Here is a 19805-nt window from a genome sequence, read left to right on the forward strand (position 1 = left end):
ATACTGGATTAGCAACACCCTACTAAATATTTTTTTCCACTATTTGCTTTCTAGACAGAGGGGACCCAGGCTTCTTGCACAAAAAGGGGGAGAGAAAAATTACATACCTCCAAACATACTCTCTCAGTCCCTGCAAGATGACTTTTCCCCTCTGTAAATGAGCTAGTTTTGTTACCAGTCATCCTCTTTAATCTTTAATGTCTGATTCTGCAGATATCACTAGTTATGGTGTGTGGTGATGAATCCTCCTTTCAGTTGTCTGTGCAGGATCAGATCCTGGCTGAGAAGCTGTTTGCAAGCTAAGAGAAACATGTTTCTTAACCATGTTTCTTTTCTTTGACATTCATCTTGCTATCTTCTCTTCACTACCCTTCCTGAAGAGAATGTTTCTCAGTGTTGCTGAGGAGCTAGCTCCTTGAGGAGCTTCATCCTTTAGTGTTAAGTGCTCTTGGAGCATTGAGTATGAACAGATTCGGTTGACTTGAAAAGTGGCAGAAATGCGGAGAGACCTCCAGCAGAGCAACATTGCCTACAAAGCACAGAGGTGAGTGGGAAGCCACAGTACTTTGCTGTTAAAGCCACTTGGCTCATTTTCTCCTCTCCCTGTTCCCTCTGAAGCACCCAGGCATGTCTCATTTGGGAATATTCTTATTGCAGTGACCATTCAGCAGCCTCAGTCAGTGGAGGGCAGTAAGTAAAAGACTGTCTGTGTTCATTGGGCAGTGCTTTTAATAAATGGGAAGATACAAGACTGTTCAGTAAATACACCCAGTCTCCCTGTGTCTACCTGTCACTACATTGTAGAAGAGTGCAACAAGAGCTGCCCTGTGATCACAGTGTTTAACCATTACTCCTCAGCAGCAGGGAGCCTCAGGACATCTGTTAAGTACTAGCTTATCTCTCTGAAAACGCTGGCCCAGATTTTATACCAGTTTAGTTCAGTCACAGAATCATAACAACTCTTACTTTGGATGCAGTCACACTAGTATAAGGAACCTGTAATAGAATTGTTCATGCTGATTTTACACAAGAAAGCTAGAGCAGCATAGATATCTTTATGTGGTCTACTTCTGTCTACATGAGGCCTCATTTCAGACTGATATCTGTGAAGAACTGAATAGATACCTTTGAAAGATTGCCAATGCTTTTGGTGTGAATCCATACTCCTCACACATTCTTGTGACTGGCAAGTTACATCCACTAAGTGCAAAGAAACAGTAGGATAAAATACATTGGCCTTACAGATACTGTTTTTCCCTACTCAACTCATGTGCTGACAGATGGAGCTGCACATAAAAAGCCATCTCTGAAGGCTGTCAGAGGCACACTTGCTTCTCCAACATGAACTGGGGTGATTGATAAGGCCTGAGCTTGTATTAGTAGTGCTTCCATCAGCAAGGTAGAACACAAGCCCAACAGCCATCACAGCCTCTTTGAACCCTGCACTGCAGGCTGTCAGTCTATCCAGAAAACCCAGCAACCTCCTTTATGTAAAAACAAAAACAGAAAGACAACTCCTCCTGATGGGAATAAAAATTAATTCCAGCCAAGCAGCATAGATCCTGAATTGCAAATTACGATGACAATATTTCCTTGTTCAGGAGAGACTGTCTCATGCCAAAGAAATGCCATTAGCATCAGAAACACCATCCAAATAAATCACTGGTGAAAACTGCAGAAATAGGATACAAAAGCAAGGGAGAGGCTGGGGCTCTCTTTGTAAAGAACTCACCATGCTGGAGTGAAATGGACGCACAGTAAACAAGGGATCTTTTGTTTCAGAAAGTATACTTTGGGCAGCAGGACAAATGTGTTATTTGTACCTTGGCAGTGCTCCCAAATGCATGCTGCACAAAATACTGATGATGTAATTATGGCCACCGCAAACCCAAAGAACTGGGTTCTAATCCTGGCTCTACCCCAGCTCCTGTATAACAACAGGATTATTTCCTCTGGCCAGGGTTCATCTTGCCTCACTTTAGCCATCTAAGAGACAGACATCTATGCTAGATGCTCTGCCTAGGCTCACTCGATAGTCCATGGGGAGAGACCACCCCTTCCAGAAGGCTGCTTAGCTCCTCTCCTGGACACCAGGCTTACGACGAGATGGACGGCCTCTGGGTGTGCTGATCTCTCACTGCTGACTAAAGGGGATGCTTAGGGAAGAGACTCAGCCTCTAGCTGTCAGCTGGCTACAGCTGTCTGAGATCAACTGTGTCCTCTGTGTCTGCTATAAAAATAGGAAAAGAAGTCTTCTGGATCTCTTGCCCACTTAGATGGCAAACCACTGAAATAGGGTCTGCCTTCCTCTGCATCTATGTATTGTCCTGGGCACAATGGACCCTGGTGGAACTAACTCAAACAACAAATACTGCTGCACAACCCAGAAAACAGGTATCAGGGTCTTGCTTAGGGTAACGAGTTAGAACAACTGTCTGGACAAGGGAGGTTACCATCCTTGAGCTTGTATCTCTCCTCCTGTAGCTGGGTGGAAGGGCAGTGGGAAGGCATTGTCCAGTTCCTACACTCTCTGAGCACAGTGGCTGTGAGCACATTAAGATTTTGCTGTGTTGTACAAGGCAAAGAATATCCTGAGCACTTCTCACCATGCTTTCTTTTGCAAAGGCTGATCCTAATCTGCTCTTTAGAATAGCTGCTGCCTGCTGAACTAAAGAGATTGTCAGGCCAATTTAGGCTTCTTGGCAAACTAACAGGAACATTTTCAGGGCTCAGATGGAGTGAACTTCGGGAGAAAAATGTAATTTTAAGAGCAAAATGAAATGTTGCAATATTGTGAGCAGAACACATTCCTTACTAGTAAAAATGAAGACAACCCATCTGATTTCATTGTCTGAGAACAAAGAAATATGTAAGAATTACTATTTAGGACCACACCAAAGGTCCCCGTAGCCAAGTATCTTACCTGCAAGAGTACTGAGTACCAACTGTTTAATTACTGAGAGAACCTCAGCAAATATAGGTCTACCTGCTTGTATGTACTCTGAGTTTCCAGCAACTTGCAGTTATAGAATCATAGAAAGTTTTGGGTTGGAAGGGACCTTAAAGATCATCTAGTCCCACCCCCCTGCCATGGGCAGGGACACCTTCCACCAGCCCAGGTTGCTCAAAGCCCCGTCCAGCCTGGCCTTGAACACTGCCAGGGAGGGGGCAGCCACAGCTTCTATGGGAAACCTGTGCCAGTGTCTCACCACCCTCACAGGGAAGGATTTATTACTTATATCTAATCTAAATCTACCCTCTGTCAATTTAAAACCATCACCCCTTGTCCTATCCCTACACCCCCTGATAAAGGGTCCCTCCCCATCTTTCCTGTAACCCCCTTTAAGTACTGGAAGGCCGCTATAAGGTCTCCCCAAAGCCTTCTCTTCTCCAGGCTGAGCACCCCCAACTCTCTCGGCCTGTCCTCACAGGGGAGGTGCTCCAGCCCCCTGATCATCTTTGTGGCCTCCTCTGGACTTGCTGCAACAGTTCCGTGTCCCCCTTACATTGGGGTCCCCAGAGCTGAGCACAGGACTCCAGGTGGAGTCTCACGAGAGCGGACCAGAGGGACAGAATCCCCTCCCTCGACCTGCTGGCCACACTTCTCTTGATGCAGCCCAGGACATGGTTGGCTTTCTGGGCTGTGAGCACACACTGCTGGCTCATAGTCAATTTTCCATCCACTACTACTCCCAAGACCTTATGAACTTACTGAATCAGATGGTTTGTCCTTCCAACAGCAAACTGGCCCTCCATGTATTTATCCAACCTATTCTGAATCCATGTGTACCTCTGTCCTCCAGATCACAAAGGAATGAAGAAAAGTTCCACAATTTTATTATGTATCATATTATTCTGTTTTACATTTTTCTTAATCCTGCTACTCAATAATTTCATAAGGTCTCCCTCATTCATGTGTTATGGGCAATAATGACCATTTGGTCCCTTTTCCCTTTCCCCATGCTACTTAGGATTCTACAGACCCATACCAAGACCCTCTCCCTTGTCTGTTATAAGATTCCTAGGCTGTTTATGCTGTCTGATCAAAAGTCATCATACATATTTCTGTTCATCTTGCTGCCCTTTTCTGAACTTTTCCAATCCTTCCACAGCCTAAGTCATTCTTCTTCAGATTTCCCAGCCAGAACTGCACACAGTAATCAAGATGTCAGCTTATCACGAATATTGTTTCGTTCTTTTTAGTCTTCTATTGTTGTTCCTACTGCTGCTTTATATGTAGTTTTCTATTTTGTTTCCACTGTATCCAGAAGCTTTGTTTTCTTTTTCTTTCATAGTAATTCTCATCAGTTTGTGTTTTGCCTTTTTGACTATTGCTGAGAACTAAAAAGTGTTTGAAAAGAAATGCGTACTTGAATGTCTTCAAGATCACTTTCCTGAATAACAGCAATCTCCTTGGAGACCAGTGCTGAGCTTTTTATCTCACATGCACTATATCTCTCAACAATGAATTTCATTAGTCATTTTATCACAGCTGGGAGCCTTCAGGTTTCATTCAAAAAAAGGTGTTCCCTTAAAATAAATACCAGATTACTTGCCTTGGTAGTCCAAAATAATCACAACAGAGTGTAACTTTATCAGCACAAAGAACACTAGCAAAAATATCCACCTGTAATTTGCAAGCACATACGGACCAACTGAAATGGTTGGTGAGCAAAGATGTAGCTACTGGTCAGGTCCTTTCTTTGGCTCTCCCACACTCTGTTCTCCACAAAGATTTCCTAGGGTTAGGGTATTTAGGGTAAAAATTTTAGTGCTTAATCATGTTATCTGCAATTCCCCATCACTGGTTACCTGTAGCACCATGACTGATCTTTATTTCAAAACAGAGAGAGTTAGCTTTTATTTTAATAAATAAAATACTAATAGAGAAGAAAGACCACTCTCCTGCTAGAGACAGTGGGATGACTGACTGGGCCAAAATACCTGGTCCTTCTCACAAATCTAATGACTGTAGTTTGACTGTTCTGTAGTCTGTCCTCTTCTTGCAGCAAGGAGAATGAAGACTCTGCTGCCTTTGCAATACTGTTCTTTTCCCAGCTCCTCTCTTATTTGTGTCAGAGTTAATGGTAGGACATGATGGGACATCTTCACAAGGAGCAAATGCCCCGGAGGTGTGCAGATGGTGTACCGCTGTGATCTACACAAGCTCAGAGTAAAAGCTAGCAGAGACTTAAAATAGTTTGGGATTTTGGTCGTTCATCTGTATTCCCTTGTTAATTAGCACCAACCATCCACTGTAGAGCTGAGGCTTTAAGGTAACTGTTCACAACATGAGAATACCAGCAATGTGACTACACCAGCTACTAGCAGTGGAGAAGTGTAGAGTCCTGGCAAGTCCCAGAAGCACTGTCAGGGGCCTGAAAAATATATTGAGTAGTCTGCTGAGAAGAAAACTTTGAGAAGCCAACACTACCTGGGTGAGAAAGATGCCAGGAAAACTTGTCTCACAATTCATCTCCTCCCTTTGGGAATTTCCCTGGAAAGCAGTAGTCCTTGGGGAAACTACCAGAATCCTGTCTCCTGCCTAAGAAGCTATTCTTGATAGTCAGCACTTCAGGTAGAGCTAGAAAGTAGAAGTGAGTGAAAGAACAGAAGAGAAAATGTTTATTCACAGTGACATTACTATCTCATCTACACAGGAGTAAAGTGGGATACGTGAAGTCAAGAATTCAACAGAGTGTCTGTAAGCAACAAGACATACTGAAAAGGTCAACATGCAAGGCTGTTAATATAGATTCCCATGCTGTTAAAAAAAAAAACAAAAACCAAACACCAAATCTTGAGCAGGTAAATGTAATGCACACAACAAAATAACAACAAAAAAGGTGAGAAAACATCAACTTGTTGGAATTCTTTTCCATTTCCTGAATGTGACAGAAGTAATACTGGCTAGAGATTAATATGAAGTAACACAGCAACCCCTGAACCTTATGTTTGTCACTACTCAAAATTATCCCAATTCCAGACACTACAGCAGGGAAAGGGCCTTTTTACAACATCCAGGCCTGATGTGCCCTAATGGGGAGCTCCTCTGAGACATCCCTGGAAGGTGTCTCCTAACAAGAAAGCAATGAGATTACACTTAGAGAAGTCTCTCATGATTAGCTTCTGGCAAAACATATCATATCTAGTCTTTCAGTAATTAGAAGGGCAGGAACAGAAAAATCAGAGCCCATCAAGTAAGATAAAATGGATTAAGTGGTGCTTCTTCTACAGGCAAGTCCGTGACCAAAGGGAGAGTCAGCACTGTCATAAACTAAAAGCCCTGGCTAAGGCTGCCAATTCCTATGCATTTCTGAATGTTTGTGAAATGGAATGAAGGGCCTAACCCCTATCTTGAGTTAAATCTTAATTTGCTGCTTTGAAATTAGGTGAGTTCTTGCTATGAGATGCAATCCTCCTCCCAGAGTATTGTATGATTTGATCTCAGTGCACCTGTTTAATATTTTAAATCTCTCCGTGATTCTTTTGCACTTGTTACTTACAAGAGCCATACCCCACTGCAAATAGGTCCTTGTACTTTGGATTCCTGTAATGAGAAAATATATAGAAGATTGCATTTATTATTAATTATGTAGTTCCACAGAAATGCACAGTGTTTCATACATTGATATCAGAGTCCATCCTCACAGAACTACATACAGTCTGAGGGCTTGACCCTGTGAACATATTCAGTAGTAAAGTTCATGTATGAGTAATTCTTTCAGACTCAAGATGCATTAAAAAAATAGAACATCAGAAGACCACAGCAGTAGCTGAGAAGGATAAAAAGCACAGACAGACGTAATGTCAATCTTCAGCAGTTCCTGGCTTATCTATTTCTAAATCATGGAAAGTTTACTTTTAAATATGAGGTCTTTGAGGAAAGGAAAAAGGCAGAGATGTGCCAGTTTCCATCTTTCAGGAGCAAGAATAAAGGAGCTTCTAAACCACAACAGAAGAGTATCCAAATAAACTTATTTTCCCTACCTGTTATTAAATAATGAGGGACGCTTCAAGAAACAGCTATCAGTTCATAAATTCATGATCATTTCCAGACCAGGAAGGGAAATTCCATTCTGACCCAGTTGGTGAACAGTATGTTTGCTGAGGCATACTGACTATTAGTCATCTACTATGTCTTCTAAAGTCTCTTTACTTGAAAAACATCTACCTTCTTTACAACTTCTGCTGTGTGTGGACAGTTACTGTAGGGTTTTACATGAGACAAAGGTCAGTACTGTTGCTGTCCCTGAGCTCACACAGCACAACCAGTGGGTAACAATTCTGTGAAATTAATGTATATGAACATTATCTAATGAGTGCTTTCTCTGATGTGCTATTATGAATTGATAAATTAAAACCACTTCTCTTTTAATTTCTCATTTTTCATTTGGGTTAATACTTAGGCATCCTAATGCCCTTGCTCTAGCCACTAAATGCACCAACACTGCTAACAATGTGAGAATAAAAATTACATTAGAAAAGTTTATAGCATAAGATAATTTGGAGTAATTCTTCCAGTTTCAGGGCCATCATTCTGTTATCATTTCCTGGAGACAAGAATAACAACAGCACACACTACCTATAAAAGATGCCTTTTCTCTCAATTTTACATCTAATTTTACTGCTATTTTGTAATTCTCACACAACTGCATCCTTGATTTTCTATTAAAGTATAATTACTGCTGTGGCTTTGAAAGGACAGAAGACTGCAATCCTACTCTGTCTCTCCATAGATCCTCTTTGGCAAGACACAGATTTGTCACACTGCCCCAAAAATGAGTGAGAGAAGGCCTAACTCCAGGGGAGCACAAGGCAGGAGTTGACTATGCATGTCTCATGCCCAGTGAATGAATCAAGCCAGTTCTGGGGAAGATTAAGCATGTTAAAATGTAAAAGAACTCATTCAGGTCAGTGATGAGTGCTTTTTTCATGGTAGTAATGATGGTAACAACATGTCAGAAAAAGACAGTTGTTTTGAAAGTATCAGTGATCATTTTGGGATTGACCAAGGATAAATATGCAGAAGTGGACTGCAGGGTAAATGACTACTAAACTGAAGTGTGTAGGATTCCAGTACAGAAATACCACTGTGTTCTGCTGATTAAGGATACCAATTAAACTCAGACACCAGAGTGAGAAAAGTGGGTGTATTTTACTAGTGATAATCAATGTAACAGTGTAATACAGAAAACATGCAGTAAGGAAAAAAAAAACAAAACAAAACAAAACAAACAGAATAGTGCACTTAGAGCAGCAAACAGGAAAAACAAGCGAGAGAGAGAGAGGATGGAGATTAAAAAAAATATACCACCACTTGCATATATTATCATCATCCAGCCCTGCAGTGGCTGGGCAGCCCTGGTTACAGCGAGGGTTTGCAGAGCCTGTCCCGGCCAGTGGGAAATCCTACGCGGTGTGGCCACCCATAGGTGAGGCTGCCAAAGTCACTGCAAATGGGACCAGCCTTATATACCAGAGATCGACAGGCCAGAACAGCTGGCACCTTTGTTTTGAGTGGAAAATTTCTGGTTTCATTCTCCTGTTGGATCCCACCCAAAGCCTGGCCAGGGCTCAGGGGGGGAAACCAAGGGAATTTCTAACAAGGCCAAACACTTGGGTTGTCAGCCTTGCACAAGGCTAAACAAGGGAAGTTGGAGACATTCTCTCCTCACTCCTGATTATATTCTGTCTAAGCTGCATCTTTCACTAGCGACTTTACGTACTTTGTTAATGATTACACACTAAACAGCTTCGGCTTGGGGCCTGTTGTTCAGGCTTCAGCACTTCAATGCTTTAGCACTTTTTACATCAGCATAAGTGTGTTGTTATAACTTAGTACAATACCTACTAGAACAATGGTTTCAGTTATAAAATATACAGGATTCATCTCTAGGTCAACTCTGGCTTGGGACAGTTGTCCAAGCCTTAGCACTTCACACTGCTGTCTGGGCAACAACTGAATATGTACCGTGCATAAAGGTCTTGCCTGGTGTCAGTACCTCAGCACCTTATAGCCTGTGGTGCTACCTGTCTGGCACATGCAATGTCTGCATTTCCCTTTCTGCTGCTTTAATTCTCCTGTGTTGATACTTGTCAAAAATACAGTCGTTATCCCTTCTCTTCCCCTGGGTTTTCAGGATTGATTCCTACAGCATATTGTCCAGAGACATGACATGTCCATTCCCCAGAATGGACCCCTCTTTGCTCTGTTAACTGAACTCACGTTGCCCTAGTGCTGCACAGAGCCTGCTGTGCTTTCACCTTTCAATGAACGGCACAAGCCTGGCACATTCAGCCTTACACAAGGTGTTTTGCATCCAGAAGCACCAGACATGTCCAGCTGCTGCTGACGGTAATTACTGAAAACATTGTTCCCAGAGAAACCAGCCCTGCCTTGTAAAATGCCATGACACCCAGTTCCACTCCCCCGAGTGTACAGCCGAAAAGTACGTTTGTAATAAAGAGTCTTACCAGGAGATGGCAGTAACTGCAAGTCTCTTGGTTTTGTCATACTGGAACTTCCAGAGAGGGAGGAGGGTTCCTTCGTGGTCTCTGTATTCATCCGAGGCATCCTCAAAATATTTAAAATCTAAAACAAAAAAAATCAAGGAAAAGGTCTCGGTGTATAAAGCGGAAATAAAACAGCACGGTGCAGTGCCAGGGAAGCTTTAAATGACACTGTTATCCTCACATCCTCCACACAAGCCAATTGTTAATATAAAAACTGTCTCAGACCTTAAGCCTCAACTCCAAGCTCTGTAAATGCATTTTACCAAGCGTCAACTCCTCACACACATGCACAAAAGGCTGATGATCCAAAAGCAGACAAAGAATAAATAAGAAAGCAGAAGCCCAGAGTGAGGAGTGACCTCAGGCCACTCCCAGAGCTAGATGTGGCCTTTCAGGAGGGAGCTGGTCAGAGACAGTAAAACCCTGGCAAAATTATGTTTAGATTGAGTATGTCACCATGGCTGGGACCTGTAACGCCAGCAGAGAGCTGCTCAGCACTGGCAGCTGTCACCAGCACCTGCATCCAGAAGGAAAGTACCTCCTGAGGGAGGGAAGTGCAGCAGGGAGGGCAATGGTGACCAGATCTTCTGTGCCCAGCCAGCTCAGTGCAGGGCTGATATGGCATGCCCTTTGCATGCCCATGGTCTGCTGTATGTGTGAGTCAGCAGGATTCTATTCTATTCTATTCTATTCTATTCTATTCTATTCTATTCTATTCTATTCTATTCTATTCTATTCTATTCTATTCTATTCTATTCTATTCTATTCTATTCTATTCTATTCTATTCTATTCTATTCTCTTCACTTCACTTCACTTCAATCAGCAGGACTTCTGGCCTGAGTTAGAAGTATCTCCCATCAGAGCCATACCTTGTGCAATGTCATCAAATGTGTTCTGATTCACCATCCGCTCCATTATTTTAGCAGCTTTTGAGATCTTGGTTATGTCATCACTCTGTTGAAAAGAAAAACAAGGAAAAGACAATGCATTTCCTATCTGTTTACAAGTCCTTCAGACCTTGTGTAACTGAAAAACTTGAGTCCTTTAATCCTGAATACAGGATAATATGAAGCTCCTCACATCAGAATCTAGCGATAAGGGCACTTGAATTAAGGCAATGACTTTATTATAAGTTTAGCAATATGCCATCCACATCTGAGCTGCAGTCACTTCAGTGTTTGTTCCTGATTTAGCTCAACTGGAAGGTACTGTCTTCCTCAGCTCATCAAGCTACCTTGTGATGAGATGAGCTAAAGTCACACACATGATCCCTCCTCCATCTCACTTGATAATATTTCATTAGTTTCAGTGATTAAAACATAGATGCTTGATCATGCATGAGCATCCTCTCATCTCTACCTGAAGAGATTTAAGGTCTCATGTGTTAAGTAAAGATCACAGGATTTAGGAGACCTGCAGTCAATCACCAGTTAATTCCAACTTGATGCATTCACAGATCCATAAGCTCATACAATATGCAACCAACATGCAAAGGTCAATTTGCTCTCCACCTCTTGTGAAAATTGTTTTGATACTGTGGAAAATCCCATCTTCCTGGCCAGGGAACACCATAAGTGGGCAAGCCTGCATATGTGGAGTATGCAGATAAATAGCTGCATGTACACAAGTACTGGAAACTTTTTGGGGAGTGGCATCTTGAAAGGCCAGCAGTCCCTAGATAAGTGTATCAGTAAAATGTAAGGCTAAGACTGCCTAGGAAACTATGCCAGAGTTAGCAAAATTGGGTATGGACACAGCAAAATCCAGACTGGATTAACTGGCTAGTACAATAAGCCTGGGTGCCAGCAACTGGAAGGACAGAGATTAAAAGTGCTGGGCCATGAGGATAGTACCAGCACAGCTTTGTGTGATGATGTGAGAATGTCAAGGCATATGCAAAGTTCTGTGAGAGCATGCTGCTCCAAGGACCTGAATCCTCATCTACTACTGCTGCCCCAAAACCCAACAGGGTTCCAAAGCCTTTCATCTTCAATCTCCTGCTAGGGAATGATGGCTGCCAGCACAGCATGATTTCCTCCACAGTGACGACAATGAAAAGAAGCTTGTCATCCTTGACACATCTGAGAGTGTCCTAACTGTGAAAAGAAAAAGTGAAATGACTTGCCAAAACTACACCACACAGTCACAGTCAGAACCAAGAACATGACTTCAGATTATGTGCATCCCAGCGCTCTGCTTCTTTCCTAGGCTCTACACAGGCTCAGGGGAGACTGAGAGTCTTGCTTTAGAGAGCATGAAACTCAAAGGACTACAGAAAGATGACAGAAAAAGGGGAAAACCAAAAGCAATTCTATAATCTGCAACACTCTTTATAAATCCATAGTTTGCCAACACCTTCAACAATGTGTGCAGTTGTCTTCTCCCATCTCAGAAAACATAAAGTAGAACTTGGAACCAAGTTCAGAGAAGGGTAACAAGGATGGTCCAAATCTGGAATAGTTCCTGTACCATGAAAAACTGAGTAGGCTGGGACCCGCCAGTCTGGAGAAGAGATGGCTTGGGAAGATATAAGACAGGTCTATGAAATCCTAAATGGCCCAGAGATGATGGACAGTGACTGACTGTTCACTGTTTCTTCTGATATAAAAAGTAGGGGTGTCAAGTGAAGCTAGAGGAAGTAAAGTTCAAAATAAAAAAAAAGGAGGTGACTCTTACAGAAGGATGACACATCTGTGCAACTCCTTGTCAAAGGGTGCTGTAGATGCAAGAATTTTACATGGTTTCAAGGAACACTGCACAACTACTTCCACCTCTGTGCCAAGGCACATCAAGCTTAGGAAATAGCTGAAAATAGTTGAAGGCTGGAAGAATATTTGGGACTGGAATACATTCTTGCTGTGTTCTTACCCTTCCTTACACATTCACTTGTGGTTAGAGCCTTGATCTGAATCAGTGTGGCCACTCTCATGTTCTTCAGGTTTTTCCTGACTCTGTGGGAGGGCTTCTTGACAACAGCACAGAGAGTTTTACTGTCACGTTCAGAATTTAAGAAAGCGCAGGAAAAAATTTCAAATTTTAACACAGTATGGTATTCCCTAGACCTTAGGAATTCATAAGTATTAAGAGAAATTAAAGAGAGAGAAGATGCTTGAAACATCTCAAGTAGAAATCAATATTCTCAATTGCTGGGATTCCTCTCTTTGTACTTGAAGTTGCCATTATTGCTTCTGTCACAATAAGATCTGTCTTTCTCTTAAAAAAGCAATTCACCTTTGTTAACACTTGACCAGCAATATTAGGATCATGACTATAAAAATGTCATTGGCTGCTGCTAATGTATTGCTCTGAGTAAGCTTAATTAACAAAGGTTAAATGTTGAAAAGTTTACAACCTGATTTAGAAAAAAAGAAGCACAATGAACAGTTTTCTCTCCAACATTGTTACATGTCGTAGTTACAAGGTATAAAGAACAGATCCCTTGGAGTCCTGCTTGTTCATCTGGTGTGTTAGCTTCCATTCACCTATTACAAAAGGCAAAATTTTCTCTTCTGTTTTAACATGCACCTGCTACCGGAAAGCGCTGCGAAAGAATGGCAGTGCTGTAGCCTACAGACATGAACAGGATGACGGCTCTTGTTCTCTTACACATCTAAAGAAACTTACATCACAGGAGACTTCATTCTGGACCAAAGATCAGAAGATAAGGCTTACCTGTGTTCTCAAAGATGAATGCTAGATCCTGCCTCATCTCTGATGACACCTAGCTGACTGCTGCAAATGATACTCCTGAGGGAAGGGATGTGCCATCCAGAGGGACTTGGACGGGCTGGAGAGGTGGACCCAAGCAAACCTCATGAAGTTCAACAAGGCCAAGTGCAGGGTCCTGCACATGGGTCGGGGCAATCCCAAGCACAAATACAGGCTGGGGGATGAGTGGATTGAGAGCAGCCCTGCTGAGAGGGACTTGTGGGTATTGGTGGATGGAAAAGTGATTGTGAGCCAGCAATGTGTGCTTGCAGCCCAGAAAGCCAACCATGTCCTGGGCTGCATCAAGAGAAGTGTGGCCAGCAGGTCGAGGGAGGGGATTCTGTCCCTCTGGTCCGCTTTCGTGAGACTCCACCTGGAGTCCTGTGCTCAGCTCTGGGGACCCCAATGTAAGGGGGACATGGAACTGTTGCAGCAAGTCCAGAGGAGGCCACAAAGATGATCAGGGGGCTGGAGCACCTCCCCTGTGAGGACAGGCTGAGAGAGTTGGGGGTGTTCAGCCTGGAGAAGAGAAAGCTCCAGGGACATCTTATAGCGGCCTTCCAGTACTTAAAGGGGCTACAGGAAAGATAGGGAGGGACCCTTTATCAGGGGGTGTAGGGGTAGGATGAGGGGTAAGAGTTTTAAACTGAAAGAGAGTAGAGTTAGATTAGATATTTTACTATAAAGGTGGTGAGACCCTGGCACAGGTTGCCCAGAGAAGCTGTGGCTGCCCCCTCCCTGGCAGTGTTCAAGGCCAGGCTGGACGGGGCTTTGGGCAACCTGGGCTGGTGGAAGGTGTCCCTGCCCGTGGCAGGGGGGTTGGGACTGGATGGTCTTTAAGGTCCCTTCCAACCCAAACCATTCTGTGATTCTATGACTCTATGATACTATGATTCTGGGTTTTTTTCCAGCAGAAAGTAGGCTTTAAACAAAAAAGCCCAACAACCTGTGAATACAGAAAGAATGTATTACTGAATGAAATTTTTCCTGCAATGCAGGAAACTCTCCAGATGAATCAAAAGAGCTTTAAGTCAGATTTCTTTTTAGGTAGCTATGCTGTTAGCAGTGCAGCCATGAATAACTACATTTTGGCATTAAACTGAATCAGACTAAGTTATTTTCTCATTGGATCCTGTCCTATTTCAAGTTTGATTTATTCTTTAGGTCATGTGAAATAAATCTTCAGTGGAAGTGATAGGCCTAATTTATCTTTTTTTAAAAATATCTGTTTGAAACACTTTTTTTTTTTTTTTTTTTTTTTTTTTTTTTTTTTTTTTTTTTTTTTTTGTAGGTTAACTCTGGGCTAGCTAGCCAAATGTTATGAGAGCTCATCAGCTAACAAATCTGTTTCATTTATTCCTGTGCATAAATTATTTTTAGAACAGGAATAATGTTAATTGAATCATATATAAGATGCATAGCAGGCTAGTACTTTGAAAATAAATGCCTTGGTCTTGCTCTACTATTCATTAACACTAATTGCTTCACATTTGCCTCTCAGCTGCTGGCCAGTTCCAATGTATAAATCCAGAAAACTGAAGCATAAAAAAGGCTTCCCCCTGGTGTGTCCTGGTTTGAGTGAGTGGCACGGGTTTTTGTACCAGGGGAGGGGGCTACAGCAGTGGCCCCTGTGAGAAGCTTCTTGAAGCTCCCTTGGCTCTGGGTCGGACCTGCCCTTGCACCAAGGCCCAGCCAGCTAGTGACAGTGGCTGCACCTCTGTGATAACATATTTAAGAAGGAGAACTGGGGAGGGTTTGGGGGAGTTGTGAGAACATCTGTGTGAACACCAAGGTCAGTGGAAGAAAGGAGGAGAAGGTGGGGTTGTGCTGGAGCAGACACTCCCCTGTATCCTATGGTGAGATGGCACGGCTGACCCCTCCCCACCCATGGAGGTCACTGGTGGAGCAGACACCAGTTTGCAGCATATGGGGAGCCCCAAGCCGGGACAGGTGTCTGCGCCTGAAGAAGGCCAGGACCCCATGGGAAGAAGCCCCAGCTGTTGTAATTCAGCACTGGGAGGACTGCAACACTTGAGGGTGAACCACACACCCATGGGAGTGACTCACATCAGAGTTGGTTGGTGGAGGACTGTCTCTTGTGAGAGGAAAACCATGCTGGAACAGGAGAGGAATGCCAGAAGTTTCCTCCCCAACTCCAAGGTGGAAGAAGCAGGAGGAGTGACTGCACCCCCTATTTCCTTCCCCCTCGCACCACTGAGGAGAAGGAGGCAAAGATATCGGGAAGAAAGCTGAGCCCAGAAGGAAGGGAAGTGTGGGGGAAGGTGTCTTCAAGATGTGGCAATGTTTCTCACGGTCCTACTCTGTCTGTTATGTGTTGGTGTTGTTGTTAGTGTCTATATTTAATTTTATGTTCTTTTTTTTCCTTCCCCTAATGAGTCTGTCTTTTGCCTGTGCCTTAAAGGATGACATCACCTCTACATGTCCTTATCTCAAGTTTCTGGGTCTTTTTCTTCGCTCCTTCTCAGCGCTGTGGAGGAAGAAGAGAGCAAGCTGTGTCTGGTTATTTTCCCCTTTTCAGCACTGGGGGCAAAGGGGGGAGTGAGCATCTGCATGGTGCTCAGTTGCCCTCTGAGCTCAAGCCATGACATGGTATATAGCAGCATAAACTGAAGACAAACCCCACCCTAAAACCAGTGCAGTAACTGCTCATACCTCTGGCAATACATATACTGTGACTAGAAGAACCTCCTGGCTTGCAAAGAAAAAAGCATGGTACAGGGGTGTTGTCATCTGTTGCCCAGTCAACATCTCCATGCACTGCAAACACCCACTGCATATCCCAGATAAAGTCCCTCAGGTTGAATCCTGTCAAGTAGTTATTAATTGCCAGAATTGTACTCATCTGGTCATTTTCACTGTTTGCTTTTAATCCTGATAAGCTCTAAACAGCAGATTGAAGAGAAGGGAGTCAGTAACAACACATCTACTTCTAGGGATGACCAGGAACAGGTGAACCATCATGTGAAGGTTAACTGCATTCAAATTTCAGCTGTTATTTCAAAAATAACAGTGGTCATCCAAGAGCTTCCAAACAATAACTATGACCCTGTGAGCTGAGCTGTCTCACTACGCATATCTCAGAAAGGGATAATCCTCTAGTGAGTAAGACAAGTCAGACAGATCCTCACCCAATTCAAGAATGCACATTTTTCTGTTAAATATAAATTTTGCATGGATTTTTTAAGAAACTGTTCAACCACTTCTGCTTCAGAGGAGATTAGAGACTGTTCCAGTGCAGTAAATTCCAGCTTTAACATACTCCTAACTGGTTCACATCCATCTGTATTTCTGTCAACACTTTTCTCTGCTTTAGTAATTCTTTTCCTCTCTGTTATCTACCTCAGATTCCCTCTCAAGCTTTGCATTACCAGATAAATATGCTAAGATTTTTTTAGTCTCTTGTATTCAAGTTTTCCATTTCTTATATTCTTTTCCATACCTATGTGGGTTTGTAATCTACCATCTTTGAAAAGGGGTGATCAAAATCATATATCCCTGTACTACTCCAGATAAGGTATCACCCAGCCCTACATAACAGAAATAGTATTGTTCTGCTATCCCTCACACAATATATTCTAGCAATGTACTTGTCTTTTCACAGCCACATCACAACTCAATCAATACACTCACATTTCTCCCTGCTGTTTCAGATTGTAAGCCCTCACCTTAACAAAGATTGCTCTGATACTACAAAATGCACAGTCTTCCTCTCCACTGGTCCCTCCCAGTCTGTACCAGAAACAACTTTTCTGGTTTATTTAATCATTTCCTAAAGGCACTATACCAACAGCTTTACATAATTTCAGCTAGATTACCCTTACTATACTTTCCTTGTTAAGGGAAACCACAATTTCTCTCTTAACAAAGAGATGAGATCATTTGGACACAGCCTACCTTCAGTAAAGACTATATTTTATTTTATTTTATTTTATTTTCCATATTTACTCACAATTCTTTCCCTCCATATTAATTCCATTGCCTCATATACTGTTAAAGGTCAGACTAATGGAACCATTTTTACTCCCCTTATATATAATAATATACCCTTGTTATACTCCAGTTATGTAGCTCTACCCCTCTTTAGATAGATTGATTACAAATCCTTACTATTAGACTTGTGATTTTATGCCTTGTCATCTCAGGGTGAGAAAAGCTAGCCTGCATCAACTTAATTGCATTAAGCTCTTTGCATTTTGCTTCTACCTCAGATATGGTCACTTCTACACTCACACAACAACAACAGGAGGGCCATACTGGATCAGACCAAGAGTATTTCTGGGCCAGGATCCTCTCCATAATCAGAGCCATAAGCAGATGGCTCAGGAACAGCAAGAACAGGACAAGCAGATAAAACACTTCTGCCTAGTTCTCTCTGCTTCCAACTATTTTCAGCTCAGAAAATTTCATATCATTCCTCTTTAGTATTTTGTGTTCTGTTTGCTGCCTTTATTGACAACTGAGGAAAAGTTTAAAACATTTAATCACTGCTCATAGATGTAGCACATCCTCTTCTCTCTAGATCCATTTGGGTGATGGACATAATGAGAGATTTCCAAGAGCCCCTCATCACAGTCTCCAGTCAAATGCTTTCTGTCATTCCAACTTTTATTCACTCATATTGTTCCTTATATCATTCTCATCCTTCCTTCTGGTGGAATCCATGGCCATCTCCATTCCTTTTTCTCTTGGCTGCCTTTCTCTTCGACTTTGCCAAACCACATCTTCCTTTCTTCTCCTCATTCTTCACTGCAGTGCATCACTTCATTCTACTTCTTTTCCCCTAGTGAGGAGCTTCTACTCCACTGTCAAGGCTCCCTTCCCTTCCCTTCCCTTCCCTCTACATGGATCATGTTCTTCCTCTCCCAGTCATCTGTTATTTTGACCTCTTACTCAGTATTAGTACTGTTTTTCTTTTCATCCATTATGTTTTCAGATCCTCACCTGACTCCTATCATCAACACCAGCTGAAGCTCCAATTCCTGGATCTTCCCTTTCATGGCCTCCTACCATAGCAAGAGCTTCCATCAGAGATCCACCTCTGGTAAAAGCCACTGATTTTCTCCTCTTCTTCCCTTTAGATTGAATCCAGTGCTATCTCAGTAGCTATCACAGTCTTTTTCTTCCTAGTAGCTAGCCTGACAGAAACAATGATGGAAATCAATTGCTGCATCTAGCCACTGTGTCCTTGATCCAGATCAGCCACATCTCCTTCTTGATGTTCCACATTTCCCCTTTAGCAGTGATCAAAGGCAGTATGTCCTCCAAAAGTGTTTAACTGGAAAAGCTGTTTCAATTACCATGTGTGGTCAAAAGTATGTAACCTTTGAGTTGGAAGATCCACAAAACCCACTTCTCCATTTGCTGACTTGAGACCAGATGTACAAATTCTGATGCCATCAAGCTTAATCTCCATAGACCTACAGATGACCAGATTTAATGCCTGTTGTAAGTCTGATTTTAGCGTTGGATTACTTGAGGTTGCATTTTCCAGTTAATGACTGGAAAATTCAGCAGGTTTTTCATACACTTCAAGCTGGTCCACCAGCCTCACAGAGGGCCTCAATTTGGGACACTGTCTCTGCATAAAGAAGCTTTTTCTTTCAGTTTTTCAGTGTATTGACCTTCTGGTCTTCCTACAAGCCACTGGAAAGTGCTAAGAGTGAAAAGCGAAGCACCAAAGGGAGGGATCATGGGTGCCTCGATTTCAGCTTCCCAGTGTTGTCAGTGGAGAATGCAGCAGATTTTTTACAATACGGTTTCATTAGTAGAATTTTATTTCATTTTCATTATCAGCTTTTAGCAGTCCACCTTTAAGCTCATAACTGTACCATTGTCTTCAGGCTTAATTCTCCAAAATGTACTCAGATGAAAGGTTTATTAGTTGTTGAAAGGACTGTGAATTTCAACAGCACAATTCTTCACAGAAAGAAGCCTGTCAGAACATGTTCCTGGTCTATTTACACTATAAGGTTTTTGATGGCACAGTGCTGCTGGGGTAGTTAACCAGCCAGATCCTCTACAGCTGAATCAGCCATATGGTATGAAAGTGCTAAAGCCAGTTTCAGGAGCCAGCTTCTATTACATAAATATATCTTAGTTATGTTGATATATCTACACCTATTCTAGGGGCAAGCTAAGAATTGACTTCCATGTTTTTGCATTATAGTTCTCAGTGCATTTTGCTCCAGTCGTTAGAGAAATTATTTCAGTTTGCCTTCTAACTTAGACTGAGGGGGAAAGAACCACCCACAATTCTGCATTGATCAAACTCTGTTAAGCCCTAATAGAACCGTCCTGAACACACTCTGGAACATGAAGAAAATCTTTCAGGCTTGCCATATTGTATTCTCAGTGCTTGAAGTGGTATCACATTTTTAAGAAAAGGATACTGTCACTTTAGAGGAATGGACTGTGGCATCCCTGCAAGGCACTCCTAGGCTACTCCTGACAGAGAAGGCTTGATTAGGAGTCAGTATCACCCTCACATCAAGATTGCAACACCAGCTCAGAGCTGTAATACCTGCTACTCTGAGTAGCCAGACTAATGGAGACTACTCCA

The 19805-nt window shown here is 42.5% G+C and overlaps 1 protein-coding gene across 3 annotated transcripts in view; it reads right to left on the minus strand.

Annotated features, from left to right (window-relative positions):
• Positions 1-19805, minus strand: part of DNAI1 (dynein axonemal intermediate chain 1) — a 150862-nt gene that overhangs the window by 116448 nt on the left and 14609 nt on the right. For all 3 annotated transcript variants that reach the window (XM_026865439.1, XM_026865438.1, XM_026865440.1), the window contains 3 exons: positions 10387-10471; positions 9478-9595; positions 6507-6550 (listed from right to left, as the gene is read on the minus strand). In XM_026865439.1, coding sequence (XP_026721240.1) covers positions 6507-6550; positions 9478-9595; positions 10387-10471 — 247 coding nt within the window. The remainder of the gene's footprint in view (positions 1-6506; positions 6551-9477; positions 9596-10386; positions 10472-19805) is intronic.

Source organism: Athene cunicularia (assembly GCF_003259725.1).
Source record: "Athene cunicularia isolate RWA chromosome Z unlocalized genomic scaffold, athCun1 chrZ_part1, whole genome shotgun sequence".
NCBI classification, from domain to species: Eukaryota; Metazoa; Chordata; class Aves; order Strigiformes; family Strigidae; genus Athene; species Athene cunicularia.